The 17,982-nt window shown below is 48.8% G+C and overlaps 1 protein-coding gene across 1 annotated transcript in view; it reads right to left on the reverse strand.

Moving 5' to 3' along the window:
- Positions 1 to 285: 285 nt before the first annotated feature.
- LOC137560836 (thialysine N-epsilon-acetyltransferase-like) overlaps positions 286 to 17,982 on the reverse strand; it is a 32,037-nt gene continuing 14,340 nt past the window's right edge. Inside the window, exons 5-6 of the mRNA XM_068271972.1 lie at positions 3,391 to 3,431; positions 286 to 703 (exon numbers count right to left, since the gene is read on the reverse strand). Coding sequence (XP_068128073.1) covers positions 503 to 703; positions 3,391 to 3,431 — 242 coding nt within the window. The 3' untranslated portion in view covers positions 286 to 502. The remainder of the gene's footprint in view (positions 704 to 3,390; positions 3,432 to 17,982) is intronic.

The raw sequence follows: 17,982 nt of genomic DNA on the forward strand, positions 1-17,982 counted from the left end.
TTTGGCATACTTTACATGAGAATCAACCTAACAATCATCGAAACGGGATTGGAAATGCTCGGAAATAAATCAAGTGGCTGTAAATCGAGCGGGGCATCGAGTGCGGGAACGCACCATATGTACCCAGCATTACACCTCCACAGGAAGTAGAATAAGCCAGATTGGACTGCTGAGGAAATGATTTACCAGTTCGCCAGAAAGAGGAAGAAGGAATTATTTACCCCCAAAAACAAACAAAAACAATGGACTGGTAAGAAAAGTAAACTTTACTCCAGAATAAATATGATTTCTGATGCCAAATATTGTAAGTAAATTGAAGGTTCCAGCTTCCACATCACAGAAGTACCGCAGGTGGCCACATCAGGAGACCAAGACTGGAGACCTCCAGACGTCCAGAGATAGCAGGTGACAGGACCGGGGTATATAGATTTGCGGATAGAGTCATGGTTTTATTCTCAGTAGACTAAACTATCAGGCCTAGAGCAGAAACTGGTCTGATGAATTAGGAGTGTTCAGAGTTGCTGGTCTCATTGGAGGTCTTTGAGACCAATCGCTGGAGATGTTCAGTATGGAAGCGGAAGATCCACCAACCCTCCTCTGCGGACACATTAATGGCCCCCCGGGACTGGTAGAAGGAGATGGCCGGCTGGTTCCATTCCAGTACTGACAGTTGCAGGCGTGCGCAGCCCAGAGACAGAGCAGACTGGAGAAGAAGAACATTGTCAGAATAAGACATGGACATCAGATCCCAGAAGACACGCTATATTAGAACATCTCTGGGATTTAAACTACTTTAACAATTTCATGGTAATAATTATCAATGCCTGTAATGTCATAATAACTACACCAAGTATGCCATGGGAACTCCCAGCATCAACCAGCTACAGGTAGTGGGTGGCTAATCAGCTCTGGAAGTCTGCAAGGTCACCAGTATAAAGACCAAAGAAAATTTAGTTTTGAGTCCAATGGAAACTGGAAAACTTACCGGCCCACACGAGTTACTCCAAGTTCCTGCAGAACCAAAATGTAGCTCTTTTTTTCTAATTTTAGGGTCATCACAACTAAAAGGGAAGGGTCAGATTGAGCAGTGATCAAGGTCACATTCTTCTGTGGGTCTTCCATGTCTCAGTCCATCCTAAGCACTGGCATGGAAATGGCCCTCGAAGGCTGAAGATCAAAACCTTTCGCATAGAGTCTTCCCATTCCTCGCTCTGTCGTTCCAGCGCCGGCCCTGCTGAAGTCATGCGACCGCTTTGTCTTTGGTACTCCTTGGGCAGCCTTCCAAAGTACTTGTGTCCCCCAACTACTTCCAAAGGCCAGTGGATCCATACTGCAAACAACACGGGTCCAGACCCGCCCAAGCAGAGTGTGTCCCTCTTCAGAAGCACCCGAGGAAACCAATACTTTCACAGATAAATATACAACAGACTGTGCTAATAAAATTCAATTAAAATCTTTAATAATGGATATTAAAATCAAAATCAACTTGAGATAAGGGGATATTTACTCCCTGTATTAGCCCAAATGTCAGTGAAATTCATATGAACTGAAAATTACGTATTGCACAATAAAAATGAAGGTGATTGGCAAAATCATTTTTATTGTGCAATACGTAATTTTCAGTTCATGTGAATTTCACTGACATTTGGGCTAATACAGGGAGTAAATATCCCCTTATCTACCTCAGGTTGATTTTGATTTTAATATCCATTATTAAAGATTTTAATTGAATTTTATTAGCGCAGTCTGTTGTATATTTATCTGTGTGTCACAACTACAAGGAATTGGGATCCCTTAACAGCACTAGCAGCTCTTGGTGGAGGCGCAACGCTATCCGATTATCAATACTTTCACAGGCTACCCATGGAGTACCAAAGACCAAAAGACCCAGTCAGTCACAGTCAGTCACATAACTTCAATGGGGACGTCAATGAATGAGGACATGGGGAGAGGAACGGGAAGGCTCTGGTATCCTGAGCCAGGGCTACAATGCAGGCAAGGGGGCAATTGCCCCCAGGCAGGGCCGGGCCGAGGCATAGGCTGGAGAGGCTCCAGCCTCAGGGCACAATGTAGGAGGGGGCGCAGAATTTATTCAGCTGTCATTCCTAATTGTGTTTGAAGCAGAAAGAAATAAGAAAAGGGGATACATAGCAGTGACTGCAAGCCAGATAACTAGATATTAAGGTGTTGGGGAGGTTGTGGGCCCTGTGGCGCCTCTTAGTTTAATAGCAATCAGTGTCTGATGGTTGGGGTGGGAGGAATGAAGGGGCGCACTTTGGTGTCTCAGCCTTGGGTGCTGGAGGACCTTGTCCCGGCTCTGCCCCCAGGCCCCAGAGTCCAAAGGGCCCCCCAGGCAAGTTGATTTGGTCAGCAGCAGGTATGCATCATGTTTGCGTGGGTGAAGGAGGTTAGACAACGGCAGGCAGGGAAAAGAGGCAGGGGCTCCCAGAGTGCTTTCCCCCCCAGTATGCTGTGCGGTGGGCAGCATGACAGAAGGGCCCAGAGGGTACTACTCACCTGTCAGCATCATCGGGAATTCCAGAAAGCCTTCTCCACTTAATTCCGTCACAGCATCTTTCTGCTGCCCTCTAGTGGCGCCTCTAGTGGGGAGGGGCACATCTGGCTATCTATACTGGGGAGACTACCTAATCATGGGGGCACATCTAGCCATCTATTCTGGGAGGGGGCTACCTAATACTGGGGGACACTTCTGGCTATACTAGGGGGAAGACTACCTAAGTCTGGGAAGCACAGTTAGCCATTCAGTCTGATGGAGACGGGAAAGGGAGGGGGGATCCATCAGTCAGTCAGTCCATGGGGAAGTGGGAGTCAACCCCCCCCCCCCCCCCAGTTACTTTTGCCCTGGGGCCCCACTGGAGCTAGAACCGGCCCTGTCCAGAGCTTTCTCTCTGCATAGGTGAGTATAGATGCATCTCACATCACTCCAGGCTTGCTTTGAAGTATAACTACAAATATTCACAAGTATGGAAGGAAGCCCACATCATTCCCTTCCCAGGAGGGTCCATATTGGTTTCCAATCCTCGATGTCTTTCTCAGATCTTCTCCCTCCATCTCTGTCATGGCTGTGAAGATCATCCTGACATGTCATCTAAGATGTCCTCCACTTCCAGGAACAGGAAGTACAAGAAGGTAAGGGGAGTGGCTATTACTGTGCCACTCTTTCCAGGAACAGGAAGTACAAGAAGGTAAGGGGAGTGGTTATTACTGGGCCACTTCCAGGAACAGGAAGTACAAGAGGGTAAGGGGAGGCTATTACTGGGCCTCTGATCACTTCTCCTGCACGGGATGGGGGGAAAGAGATAAACCAGAAGGGGAGGGGCCTCGCCACCCACCTCTACAAGGCCTCATGAATAAGTAGATAATACTCACCTCTGCTACTGCTGATAAAAGCTTGGACCCAAGGCCTTTACCTGCCGAGACAAGAGGAGGGAGGGGGTATTAGACACCACAGGTCATTCATCAGTATAGAAGACACCTATGGCATCTGCTGTAAACGCTAGCCATACACCAGTAGATTATGGGCAGATTTGAAAGAGAGGCAATTTATCTCTAATCTGATTAGAGAGAGAGATTTGCATTTTTATCGCGCTGCCCATACACAGGCTGATTCCCATCAGATTTCTGCATGAAATCTTCAGGGAGTTGGCTGAGCCCGCCGCGTCCGCCCCACCGATGCCCCCCCTAATGTATAAATGTGCCCCACCATGTGTGCATTTATACATTACCTGTCCTGTGTCACCCTCTGCATGGTGTCCGTCCGTCCACCGGGTGGCGGCGCATAGCGCCACACGTGACGTCACGCGCTATGTGCCGCTGCCAGTGTGTATGTGGCAGAGCCACCTGGAGGACGGACGGACACCGGAGGGTGACACAGGACAGGTAATGTATAAATGCACACATGGCGGGGGCACATATATATATGTTAGGGGGGCGTTGGCGGGGGTTTCGTCATTTCATCGATTTTTCAAAAATCGGCCCCTGTACCGCCGCACACCCGATCAACCAACTTCAGCCCAACATCTTGCATCTTCATCCCGAAATTGGTCTTATCGTCAGTCGGGCCTGCACTTGGCAACACCGATTTTCAACCAATTCGATAATCAAATCGGTTGGTCGCTTGGCCTCCAAAGTTTCCTGATGTATGGGCATCTTAACAGTGTATAAGACACAACACAATGGGCTCAATCTACTACAACAACACAACATTTGTACAGCACTTTTTGACACCTGGTGCTGGGTATTATAAGACACTCCCCCCCCCCCCCCCCAGGTAATGTCAGATATAGATGCCACTAGTACAGGTAATCGAGTTGCCCCAGTAGTATAGTTGCCCCAGTATAGGTAGTATAGTTGCCCTCAGTGAAGCTAGTATAGTTGTCCCCAGTGTATGTAGTTTAGTTGCCCCCAGTATAGATTGTACAGTTGTCCCAGTATAGCTTGTACAGTTGTCCCAGTATAGCTTGTACAGTTGCCCCAGTATAGCTTGTACAGTTGTCCCAGTATAGCAAGTACAGTTGCCCCAGTATAGCTGGTACAGTTGCCCCCAGCATAGCTGGCCCCAGTGAAGCTAGTATAGTTGCCCCCGGTAAACTTAGTTTAAATGCCCCCAGTATAGCTAGAACAGTTGCCCCCAGTATAGCTAGTACAGTTGCCCCCCCCCTATAGATGTCCCAGGAGGTGGAAGCAGTGTTAGAAGGAGGGGCAGTGGGGACAGGGCAGGGAGGGGGGCAGAACCCCCGCTCCGTCACCTGGGACCCCTCCTTCTGCCTCTCTCCCCCTCCATAGATTACCGGCAAGTGCAGACTTGGCGGGAGGTGTGCAGAGAATTACTCACCTCACTTCTGCGTTCCAAGCACTGGCAGCATCATGTCGTCACAGATCTCCGCCTTCAATGCCGCCCACTGTGCTTCCGCTAATCAGGAAGCACAGTGGCATTGAAGACGGAGACCTGTGACGACATGACGCTGCGTACCAACGCTTTGAACGCCCAAGTGAGGTGAGTAGTTCTCTGCACGACTCCCGCCAAGCCTACACGGAGGGGGAGAGAGGCAGAAGGAGGGGTCCCAGGTGAGGGAGGGGGGGTTCTGTCCCCCCTCCCCACCGCTGTCCCCACTGCCCCTCCTTCTAGAGCCGCTTCCTCCTCCTGCTCTGCTGCTGTGGGGGGTTGTGGTGACACCCCCCTAGCTGTCAGTCACCTGGTGCGCCATGCTCCCATGCGCTGTATGGTAGGAACGCCACTGCGTAGGACCCAACTGCATACTAAAGTCTCATACACACGAACGAGGGCTGTCACCTGTTCAGATCAGGAACTGATGCCTCGGGCAATTGATCATCAACATTATAGGTGGAGTGACTGTATGTTTATAGTTATACCTCCACAAATATCCAGATCTTAGCTCATCTCCAGCTGCATTGGAATGTGCCTATCCTCGGCCCATGCATGAGGGGTTTACCAGGGAGAGAAGTCCATGCCAGGCACAGGAACATTAACAGCGCTACATTTCCGGAACTCTAATGGCCCATACTCATGGACAACTGTTTTGGCCTGTCGCCAGCACACGTGAGCTTGTGCACGACAGGCCGGCGACAGCTCGTCGCCAGGTCCCTCTGCATACACACGGCGGAGGGACCTGGCAACTGATGCGGCGGAAGCTGTCGATGTTGCTCCTCCCCCCGCCGGAAGCCAAATGTATCCCTATCTTGTTGCTGTCGCTAGTCCACGTACTCACGCGGACTAGCGACAGTTGCGGCGGAGTTGCGGCGGCGACTGTCGCCAGGCGATTGAGCGGTTCAATCGCCTGGCGACATCAGCGACGAGTGACAGTTCGGGGTGCGCGCCCGGGCAACGTCGCATACTCACGGGCGACCTGTCGCTTCAACACGCGCGCGCCGCATGTTGCGGCAACATTTGTAGCCCGTGAGTATGGACCATTATTCTGCTTGAGCTGAGACTCGATAATAAAGAGTGTACACACCAATAAAGACCACCTCTGCTGCTGTACAGCAGCCCCCGACCGCTGCCCTGCCAGGCATCCACCTGGCAGAACGTGGCCGAAAGGTTTGTTCTTGACACTTGCCCTGCCCTCCATGTGATGCCCCGCCTACATGCCAACTACACGTCTGCACAGTTTTGCACGAGGAAATCAGGTCCTGATCCCTGTTCAGCGACCTCCATCTAGTCTGTGTACGGGCCTTTAGTGCCGCCTCTGTTAGTTCTGGCCACCGGCTGATGTCCATTAGAGATGTACAACACAAAGTGCATTTGTGTACTTCCATGTACACTTAATGCACTTAAGACAACCATAACTACCCCCCCCCCTCTCCCCAGGGGCAAACGCAGGATCTTTAAGGGGAGGATTCCTGAAAGGTCCAGAAGCACGTATGTCCCGAGTGCTTCCGAATACAGGTGGCTCCATACTGCCCATGCACAAAAGTGCGCTGGCGTATTACGTAGCTGCCTATCTTTGGAAGTACTCAAGGACACGAGTGTTTCTGAGGGCTTCTGGTAGCAGCAAATGTGAACGGGGTACAGCGCTGGAACAACTCCCCGAGAGAGGAACGGGAGATAGACTTAGTTTGGACAATTCAGTGGAATATGCCACATAATGTCACATAGCGCAAGCGATAGGCATATGGTGCAGGGATATATAGCTGCAGAAGATAGCGGCGCTATAGAAATCCTACTAATATAATAAATGGGAAAGTTCGGATGTTTGGATGTTTGTTACTCGATCACGCAAAAATGGCTGAACGGATTTGAATGAAATTTGGCACACACATAGTACATTACCTGGAATAAAGTATAGGATACTTTTTATTCCCATAACCAAAAAGGGGGCGGAGACAAATACAAATTTCACTGAGAAAATGTAAACTGCAGCCATTCTTACACTGTTGATGGTAGGGTTCTCAAACTTTGCACAGTTGGTCGCTGGGTGACTGGGATTAATATTCAGAAAGGTGGGTGGAGCCTAAAAAAGACAATCGAAATTCACCTATTGATTTTCAAGGGGAATATTTACATTGCTGCCATTCTTGCACTGTTAATGGCACAAGCCTTAAACCCGGTACAGTTGGTCATTGGGTGACTGGGGTTCAAATTTAGACAAAGGGGTGGAGCCACAAACAGCCAATCAGATTTGTTTAATCTCAATGCAAATTATTAATGCCAAAGACCGCAAAGCTCACAAACTTGGTAATTGAGTAATTGAGTCATTGTGTGTGAGCGTTAGAAAAGTAGGCACAGCCAACACCAGCCAAATACATAAGCGGGCAACGCCGGGTCATAAGTGGGCGGAGACAAATACAAATTTTTCTGGGAAAATGTAAACTGCAGCCATTCTTACGCTGTTAATGGTAGGGTTCTCAAACTTTGCACAGTTGGTCACTGGGTGACTGGGATTAATATTCAGAAAAGTGGGTGGAGCGTACAAAAGCTAATCAAAATCCACCTATTGATTTTTAAGGGGAATATTTAATTGCTGCCATTCTTGCACTGTTAATGGCACAAGCCTCTTGCACTGTTCATCACCTGTACCTGGTACACTTGGCCATTGGGTGAGGTGGCTTCAAATTCAGAAAAGGGGTGGAGCCACAGCCAATCAGATTTATTTCATTTCAATGCAGGTTATTGATGCCAAAGACCCCAAAGCTCACAAACTTGGTAATTGAGTAATTGTGTGTTAGGGTTAGGAAAAGGGGGTGGGGCCAACACCAGCCAAATACATACCCGGGCAATGCCGGGCGTCCAGCTAGTACTAAATAATAATTTGCCTCACCAGGATTGCACTTTTATTTAGCTTTCCTATATGACAAAAAGACACAGCCAGCCAGCACTAGGGAAAGAGGGAAAAAAAGGTGAATGAAGGAGGGCTGGTGCACACCAAGAGCGATTCTGAGCGTTTTTCAAATCAACAGTGATTTGAAAAGAGGGTGTTCCCACAGCAGCATTGTGATTTTTTTCAAAATCGCACGTATACTACATGTAGCATGTTTTTGAGCGATTCATTCAAAAATTGCTCTGAAAATCGTTTCACAGAATCACACTCACAAATTGCTAGCGATTGCTATTTTGTCGTGCACTAGCCCAGAGAGAGGAGTGGAGAAATTGAGAATAGCCTTAGATGGAGCAGAGAGCGTATCTGTATTGCATTCCCACATCACATAGAGACTACTTGCCTGTAATAGGACTCCTGTCCTTGCCAGTCTCTCACACATGTCAGAAAGCAGCCCTCCTGGAGTCTAAGGACTGTCAAGAACTTTTCAACTTGTTGAACACCTTATCCACACATGCAGTCATTAAAACAATGGGGAGAGACCAGACAGATTTTTGCCCACGGACCCTCCAGGCAAGCTCTGCATCATGCTGTATATTTACCAGCTTGCCTGCCCTCTAATTGCAGGTTTATCAGCTAGCCTAGTGTTTCACATTGCATTACAACAGCAAACCTGAATACACCAGACACAGGACAAGCCCTAAATCACTGAATGAAAGGTGGCCTGGGGTGAGATTGCCCCCATTCCCGCCTGGGTGAATGAGGGAGAGATGAGGAGTGGAGAGACTGAGATAGAGCAGATAGCGTATCTGTATTGCAGTCCCACATCACACACAGGCTACTTGTCTGTAATGTGTCTCCTGTCCCTGCCAGCCAAATCCAAAAAAGCTTTATTGGCAGGACCAAATACATTTAGGCAGGGGCGTAGCAATAGGGGTTGCAGAGGTAGCGACCGCATCGGGGCCCTTGGGCCAGAGGGGCCCTGAAGAGCCCTCCCTCAACTACAGTATTAGCTCTCTATTGGTCCTGTGCTCATAATAATCACTTCTATAGATACTTTGAATAGTAGTAATCATTAACAAACTGCTCCCCATCCCCTTCTTGTACCTCTGACACTGTAGTTGCCATTGGCAGATTTTGGTGCTCCATCCGGCCCTGGGCACTTTGCCCGCTCTGGTCCCTCCTGGACTCAATCCTGCAGCACCAGCTCCTCCTCTGCTCCAGGTGATTCTCGGTCCCTCGAGCCGCGCTCCATCCAGCCCTGTGCACCTTGTCCGCTCTGGTTCCTCCTGGACTCATGCCTGCTCATTCTGGAGGCTCTGCCCTGGTAAGACTGACTTTTCTTTTTATTATTATCTCTGCAACTCTGAGATTACTCACACTGCTGCCCCATCTATTTAATTGTAACAGCTGCTGCCACATCTGATCTGCTCAGCTATATGCACCGCTTCTGCCTACGGCCCAGTACCATCCCCCCCCTTATGGCATCTGCCATGGCCGGCACACACTTGCACTGCGCTCACATATCCTGCCGCACTGCGACTCTACTCCCACACGGTACAACATATGGGTATAAACCCCACCACTGCTAGAGTCTGCGGGGAGGGTGAGATCTATCATCACTGCAACTGGGTGTATTGCCTTGTCCCGCTTGCCCCATGCCACCACCTGCCCCCATCACCTCCTACAGCAGGTCGCAACTTACCCCCTGGGAAGCGCGCACTGCCAAGGACAGGCTGCTGTATAACACTGTCTGGAATCATGCCCTAAAGATCGCAGGCCCTGCCCATGGCCCCTGGCCGAGACAGCGCAGGAGGGGCTGTCGCGCAGGTGCTCAAGTAAGACTGAAAAAGAAAGGCCTGAGGTCACCCATCCCCTCAGTTCTCTTGGCAAATGTCCGCTCTTTACCCAGCAAGCTAGATGAACTCTGTCTCCTCAGCGACAAGAAGGGACTCAGCAGCAATTCACCAATCCTCTGCTTCACGGAGACGTGGCTACACGACAGCATCCCGGACAATGCCCTTCATCTGCCAGGCTTCAATCTTATCCGAGCCGACCGTGATGCCACTCTTTCTGGTAAAAAGAAGGGTGGAGGCATTTGTTTTTATATCAGCTCCCTATGGTGCTCCACCACGTCAGTACTTGCCAGGAAATGCTGTCCAGACCTCGAACTCTTAATGGTCAACTGTAGGCCGTCATACTCACCAAGAGAGTTCTCCTCCTTCGTCTTAGTGGGGGCATACATTCCGCCCAGCGCCGAAGTCAAACACGCCCTGTGCGACCTCAGTGACACCATCACGCAGTGGGAGACGTCCCTCCCCGACTCGCTGTTCATTGTCATGGGCGATTTCAACAAGGCCAATCTTCGCCAAGAGCTGCCACAATACCATCAGCATATTACCTGCCCCACAAGGAACCTGAACACCCTGGACCACTGCTATACTGTCTTGAAAAATGCGTACAAGGCGGTCCCACTCGCAGCACTTGGCTCCTCAGGCCACTGCCTCATCCACCTGATTCCCACCTACAGAAGACAGCTAGAGGCAGCGAAACCAGTCCTACACTCGACTAAAGCGTGGTCAAGTGAGGCCAAGCTCCGACTTCAGGCCTGCTTCGACTGCACCGACTGGAAGGCCCTGGAGGCGCCAGACCTGGACGAGTGGGCCGATAATGTCGCTTCATACATTGCATTCTGTGAAGACTCATGCATTCCATCCAAGACCTTCAAAGTTTACCCCAACAACAAGCCGTGGTTCTCCAACAAGCTACGGCAACTGAGGAAACGCAAAGAGACAGCGCACAAGTCTGGGAACCTGGAGAATTACAGAGCAGCGAGGAACAACCTCAATAGAGAACTCAGAGCAGCAAAAAGAGAGTACTCTGAGAAGATAAGACACAATCTTAGCTCAAATGACCCACGAGCTGTCTGGAAAGGACTAAAGACGGCTACAAACTATAAGCCCCCCCCTCAACATGCCACACCAACCTTCAAGTTAGCAGAAGAGCTCAGTGACTTCTACTGTAGGTTTGAGAAGCAGTCGACTCCGGCAGGGCCCCCTACTCCTCCCGCCCATTCACCTATCACTGAGGCTGAGTCAAGTCCAAGCCCACACCCGCCGGAGGTGTGCGAGGCTGAGGTCCTACGCCATCTAGCCACGTTAAATCCCAGGAAAGCCCCGGGCCCAGATGGCGTCTCACCGGCATGCCTAAGAACATGTTCGCAGCAGCTAGCCCCTATCCTCACCTCTATCTATGCCAAGTCCCTACAGGAGGGCAGAGTCCCGGAGTGCTTCAAGAGGTCCACAATCATCCCTGTCCCCAAGAAGCAAGGCATTGCCGACATCAATAACTACAGGCCTGTGGCTCTTACTTCCGTCATTATGAAGACCCTGGAAAGGGTGGTTCTGGCTGACCTCAAGCACTCCACGATGCCCCGGCTGGATCCGTTTCAGTTTGCATACAGGCCAAACAGGTCCACTGATGACGCTATCAATATCTGCCTTGAGCTCATCAATGATCACCTAGACAAACCAGACTCGTATGCCAGAATCCTCCTACTGGACTTCAGCTCGGCGTTTAATACAATCTGCCCCAGCATTCTCCAGAACGACCTGGCGGCACTCGAGGTCCACCCGACACTGCAACGTTGGATCACGGACTTCCTGACCAACAGATCCCAAATTGTCAAGTTGGACAAGATCTCCTCTCAACCAAGGGTAACTAACACAGGTGCCCCACAGGGCTGTGTCCTATCTCCGATGCTGTTCTCCCTATACACCAATAATTGCAGGTCATCAGCTGACTCGGTTAAGGTCATCAAGTTTGCTGATGATACCACCATCGTAGGCCTCGTCACCAAGGACGATGAGCAGGCCTATCGGCAGCAAGTTGACAACATCTGCCTATGGTGCAAGGAAAACAATCTGATCCTCAACACGGCCAAAACCGTGGAGATGATCATAGACTTCAGGAAGCATCCACCAACACCGCCTTCTATCTTCATCGACAGCACTGAGGTCGTAAGGGTACCCTGCGTCCGCCTCCTCGGAACCCACATCTCCAGCGACCTGTGCTGGCACGCCCACACTGTCACCTTACAGAGGAAGGCACAACAAAGACTTTTCTTCTTACGTCAACTGAGAAAGTTCGGGATGGCCCAGGAGCTCATGTCTAACTTCTATACTGCTACCATAGAATCTGTTATCTGCTCATCCATACTAGTATGGTACGCTGGCTCCTCGTGCAGCGACAGATACAAGCTACAGAGAGTCATCAGGTCAGCAGAGAGAATCATAGGGAAACCCCTCCCCCCGCTTGACTGCCTCTTCTACTCCAGACTGCGTTCCAGGGCTCAAAGAATTGCAAGTGACCCCTCACACCCAGGCCACCGCTACTTTAGCCGGCTCCCACTGGGGAAGAGACTTCGGGTCATATCCACCAAGACAGCTAGACACAAGAACACTTTCTTTCCCTCGGCTGTCAACCTTCTGAACTCTATTAAATGGCTCCCGCCCTAGGCCTGCAGTCAGAACGACTGCTCTGCTAGAACGGAGGCCCCAGCCTCCAGCATCACAGTGTTTAGCCGCCCAGCTCTGCACGGACAATAATGATTTGTTTATGTTTATTATGTCTGTTCTGTCTTAGTCTATAGTTCTTAATCTGTCATAGCAATTTGTCTTCCCTCCTGAGCTGTTTTTACATCTTCTGTGCCAACCCCAATTCCGGGCACGACTTTGGGACGTGCTTGGCGAATAAAACCTATTCTGATTCTGATTCTGATCAATTGTTATGTATAGATTGCTTGGGGGGGCCCCATTGTAAAACTTGCATCAGGGCCCACAGCTCCTTAGCTACGCCACTGCATTTAGGATTGCTAAAGCAAAAACAAAACATTCAATTTTGCACAGTGGGAGACATGGCAGCGTTTTCAAACAAACCCCATACCTCAATGTTTTATCTGCAATGGTGAGCAGAGCTCCAGAAACTAGACTATATTACACAGAAACTAGACTATATTACACAGAAACTAGACTATATTACACGGAAGCGGGAAAAAAGGGTGCAGGCAGCTAGTGGACAAAAAGGGCGCCGCCATTCACTCTCATAATAAATAACGTTTAATGGGCGCCAAGCAGGAAAAAAGGGCGCCGGAGATAAATAACGTTTACAAACGGCGCCCGGAGATTTTTAATGATTTATAAGTGTGCTTGTAGTGATTTACGTTTATAAAATGCACCCGTGCCGAATTAACGTTTATAAAAATACTAAACATATTTATCTTATTTAACTAATTAAAACATTATTTAAAGTTTTATCCCTTACTGTTTGTAAAACATTATTATTCACAAAATAAAGCGATCAGAACGTAACGTAAATTGCAATATATTTTTTGCAGCCACAATTAGTAAAACATTATTATCCACATAATAAAGCGATCAGTAAGGGGGGTCTTAGGGTTAGGCACCACCAGGGGGGGGTCTTAGGGTTAGGCACCACCAGGGGGGGTCTTAGGGTTAGGCACCACCAGGGGGGGTCTTAGGGTTAGGCACCACCAGGGGGGGTCTTAGGTTTAGGCACCACCAGGGGGGTCTTAGGGTTAGGCACCACCAGGGGGGTCTTAGGTTTAGGCACCACCAGGGGGGTCTTAGGTTTAGGCACCACCAGGGGGGCGGGTCTTAGGTTTAGGCACCACCAGGGGGGGGGGTCTTAGGTTTAGGCACCACCAGGGGGGGTCTTAGGTTTAGGCACCACCAGGGGGGGGTCTTAGGTTTAGGCACCACCAGGGGGGTCTTAGGTTTAGGCACCACCAGGGGGGGGTCTTAGGGTTAGGCACCACCAGGGGGGGTCTTAGGGTTAGGCACCACCAGGGGGGGTCTTAGGTTTAGGCACCACCAGGGGGGGTCTTAGGGTTAGGCACCACCAGGGGGGTCTTAGGGTTAGGCACCACCAGGGGGGTCTTAGGTTTAGGCACCACCAGGGGGGTCTTAGGGTTAAGCACCACCAGGGGGGTCTTAGGGTTAGGCACCACCAGGGGGGTCTTAGGTTTAGGCACCACCAGGGGGTTCTAGGGGTTAGAGATAGGTACAGGGAGGGTTCTGTGTGAGAGTATCACCGTTATAAAGAATATTTTCAGATTTTATTATAAGAACAAACCATAAATGAAGGTTATTCACAATAATATACAATTATAACAATTAAACATATATTATCGTTTTTTTAATAAACGTAATTATAAGTTTCACTTTTGAAACAGGGAAGATTAACGTTTTCACAATTGCCGATTTCATAAACATTATTTAATGATTTATAATTCTGTAAAACATTATTTGTAAACGAAATATAGCACACTATTTTTATAAACGCTATTAATGATTAATTATTAATTAGCGTTTACACCCCGCGCCCTTTTTGTCCGGGCGCCCTTTTTGTACGTACGCATATAACACACCCAGCATACACTGCAGGCAAAAAGGGGGAGGGGGAGTTATTGACTTAGCTGCACCCGTGGGCAGAGCTCCAGAAACTAGACTATATCACACACCCAGCATACACTCAGTGTTGCCAACTCGTCAGTAAGGAAAGTAGCTATTGGCTGTCGTAGAAGTCGCTAGAAGTCGCTAGATGACGTCATCACGTAATTTGCATAATGCACGCTGCACATGCAAGTTATTTGCAAATTCAGAAACCGAAAGTAAGAGACAATTCTGTCATATGGCTTTCATAAAGTTACGTGACACTTATTTGAAGCTTGAAATATGGTAAGAATGTGTATTTGTATCTGACAACCCCATTTGTAAGATTTCTACTTTTATCTCATAACATTGAGTTTATTCTTGTAGATTTACATACTTTTTTTATTTTTAAAGTGGCACTAAAGCTCCGTCGTACCGTCATAGTTTTTATACATAGATATATAAATATATATTACTATATATATCATATTTATCAGATGTTTTTATCCAAAGGGACTTATAAATGAGGACATTTAGGGCCCGTTCACACTATTAGAACCGCAGAACGCCGGCGATTACCGCCGGCCGTTTGCGGGAGTGATTTTCCCGCAATTAGCGCGGAAAAATCACTGGACACTGCGGCGGTTTTGGAGCGATCGCGATTAGCGTGCTGTGCATGCTAATCACGATCGCAAATCGTGGAACGCTCGTCGCCGGCAAACCGCTGCATGCAGCGCGGTTGCGGTTATCGCTAACCGCAACCGCGGCAGTGAGAACACTGCCACTCGCTACATTGTGTAGCGGTTTTTGCAGAACCGCTAGCAGTTTGCCGTGAGTGGGAATCGCACGATTCCCGCTCAGGTGAGAACGGGCCCTTAAAGGAATTAAAATCAACAGAAGAGCAAAGACATGCAAATGCTATGCCATGTCTCAGCTTATACACAGTGCATTTAGCAAATGCTGATGATGAAAGAATAATACATGCTTATGGTAGGCCTCTGTTTTTATTTTTTTTAATGTATAATAGCCTAAATAAAATAAAAAAGGCAGGGGGCGGGATCACTTAACGGCAGATTCGCGCATGGGCAATTCATTTGCAGTCGAGACTCGTAGGAGTGAGCGTCTCCTGCTGTAACTGCAGCTGGGGGGGGGGGGGGGGACTCCTGCGAGAGGATGGGCCTGTCTGTGAGTGCTTTGGGACAGGGGAGGGGCCGGCAGCGGCAGCTGGGGGGGGGGGACTCCTGCGAGAGGACGGGCCTGTCTGTGAGTGCTTTGGGACAGGGGAGGGGCCGGCAGCGGCAGCTGGGGGGGGGGGGACTCCTGCGAGAGGACGGGCCTGTCTGTGAGTGCTTTGGGAAGGGGGAGGGGCCGGCAGCGGCAGCTGCTGTAGAAGAGTCAGTACAGACACATCAGAGTCTCCAAAAGTCCCCAGTAACACAAGAAAAAGTCGCCAGATTTGTCGCTAGTCGCTTATTAAAAAAATTGTTGCTAGAGGGATTTGAAAAGGCGCTAAATATAGCGACAAAGTCGCTAAGTTGGCAACACTGCAGGCAAAGAGGGGGAGGGGGAATAAGTGATTAGTCTGCACCGGTGGGCAGAGCTCCAGAAACTGGACTATATTACACACCCTGCATCACTATAGACCAAGGGGGGGTGTTAGCTTCAATGATAATTAGTGCACAAATGATGACCTAATAGACTTCCCCGCGGCGGTGACGTACCCCCTCGGGGAAGACCTAACACTAATCTAACGATAAAAACATAATTCCTCGTGCTGCTATTCATAAATGGTATACACATTTCATAAGACAAGCAAAACAGACAAATGATAAGCGCTCAAGGATGCACCTGAATTGTAAGCCATCAGCGGCAATGCAGCGCCCCCTAGGGTGCCCACCGGTGCAGATTAATCACTAATTCCCCCTCCCTCTCTTTGCCTGCAGTGTATGCTGGGTGTGTAATTTAGTCCAGTTTCTGGAGCTCTGCTCACCATTGCAGATAAACCATTCAGGTATGAGGTTAGTTTGAAAGCGCTGCCATGTCTCCCACTGTGCAAAATTGAATGTAAGTATACTAGTGGCTAGCTGCCTTCACTGTTTTAAATTCACTTTCAAATTTTTAGATTAGAGTTAGCACATAATTTTGCATCTGTTTTGCATTAGAGGCATGTATTCAGCCCTAGGGGGCTCTGCATTGCCGCTGATGGCTTACAATTCAGGTGCATCCTTGAGCGCTTATCATTTGTCTGTTTGAAAAAAACAAAACATTAACAACATGGTGGGGGGGATTGTGGGAATAGGGGAATGATATAGGTATACCATCCATAGGGGTATGTAGGATGTAAGGCAGGCAGTCCTCCTGGAGTTTAGGGACTGTCAAAAATGTTTCAACCTGTGAAATACCTTATGTAGCTGTCTACATGCAGTCTTTACAATAGTGAGAGAGCTGAGTTTTTCCCACAGACCCTGCAGGGGGCAATCCTTTGTATATTTACCAGCTTGCTGCTTCAAAGATTTCAGGGAATTTTTTTTAAAGCTACAGGAGTCTCTTAGGGGGGGGGGATTCCATACATCGGTAACCCCCATCTGAATGCGCCAGTACCAGGGGCGTAACAACAGCGGTTGCAAAGGTTGCGACCGCATCGGGGCCCTTGGGCCAGAGGGGCCCCGAAGGGCCCTCCCTCAACTGCAGTATTAGCTCTCTATTGGTCCTGTGCTCATAATAATCACTTCTATATATACTTTGAATAGTGGTAATTATTAACACACTGTTTACTATCCCCTTCTTGCACCTCTGATACTGTAGTTGTCATCGGAAGGTTCTGGTGAGTCATATCAATTGCTATGTATAGAGTGCTTGGGGGGCCCCATTGTAAAACTTGCATCGGGGCCCACAGCTCCTTAGCTATGCCACTGGCCAGTTCCCCCCTTCCCCATGCCATAACCTGCACTGCTGGGGCAGGATCACTCCATCTTGTGCTGGAGAACCTTGTCCCAGCCCTGTCACAGAGTACTAGAAATGGGCGAAGTATTCGCCACGAAGATCGCATATTTGCATTCACCACCTCAGGCGAACTTTTCCATCACTTTTGTGGCCACAAACAGTCTTTGTAGGTTTTAAAATTCTCCTGCCCATTGAAGTCTATGGAGATTTGCAGATTTGCAAACTTTTGCTGAGATTAATATTCGAAATTTGCAAACCCCAAAATTTATATTTGGCCCATCACTACGGAGTATAGCGGAGCTGCTCATAGTGCCTGCAGAGTTCATGTGGAGTGATCATGTGATCTACACTTTTCTGAATCTCCCTCTCCTATGGCCAGGCAGCCAATAATTGTTTAAATAAAATTAGGCAGGTGCATACATTTGGGCTCAAATTGGCTTGGTAAGCTCAGTGACCCCTGACCTACATACACAGGTGAATCCAGTTATGAGAAAGAGAATTTAAGGGAATCAGTTGTAAGTTTCCTTCCTCTTTTAATTTTCTCTGAAGAGTAGCAACATGGGGGTCTCAAAACAGCTCTCAAATGACCTGAAGACAAAGATGGTTCACCATCATGGTTTAGGGGAAGGATACAGAAAGCTGTCTCAGAGATTTCTGCTGTCTGTTTCCACAGTTAGGAACATATTGAGGAAATGGAAGACAACAGGCTCAGTTTAAAGTGAACCAGAGGCGAAGCACCCTCATGTATTTTACCATATATATCAGTGGGAACATTAGAGAAAACACCTACC

This window comes from Hyperolius riggenbachi, chromosome 3, assembly GCF_040937935.1.
Source record: "Hyperolius riggenbachi isolate aHypRig1 chromosome 3, aHypRig1.pri, whole genome shotgun sequence".
In the NCBI taxonomy this organism is placed as follows: Eukaryota; Metazoa; Chordata; class Amphibia; order Anura; family Hyperoliidae; genus Hyperolius; species Hyperolius riggenbachi.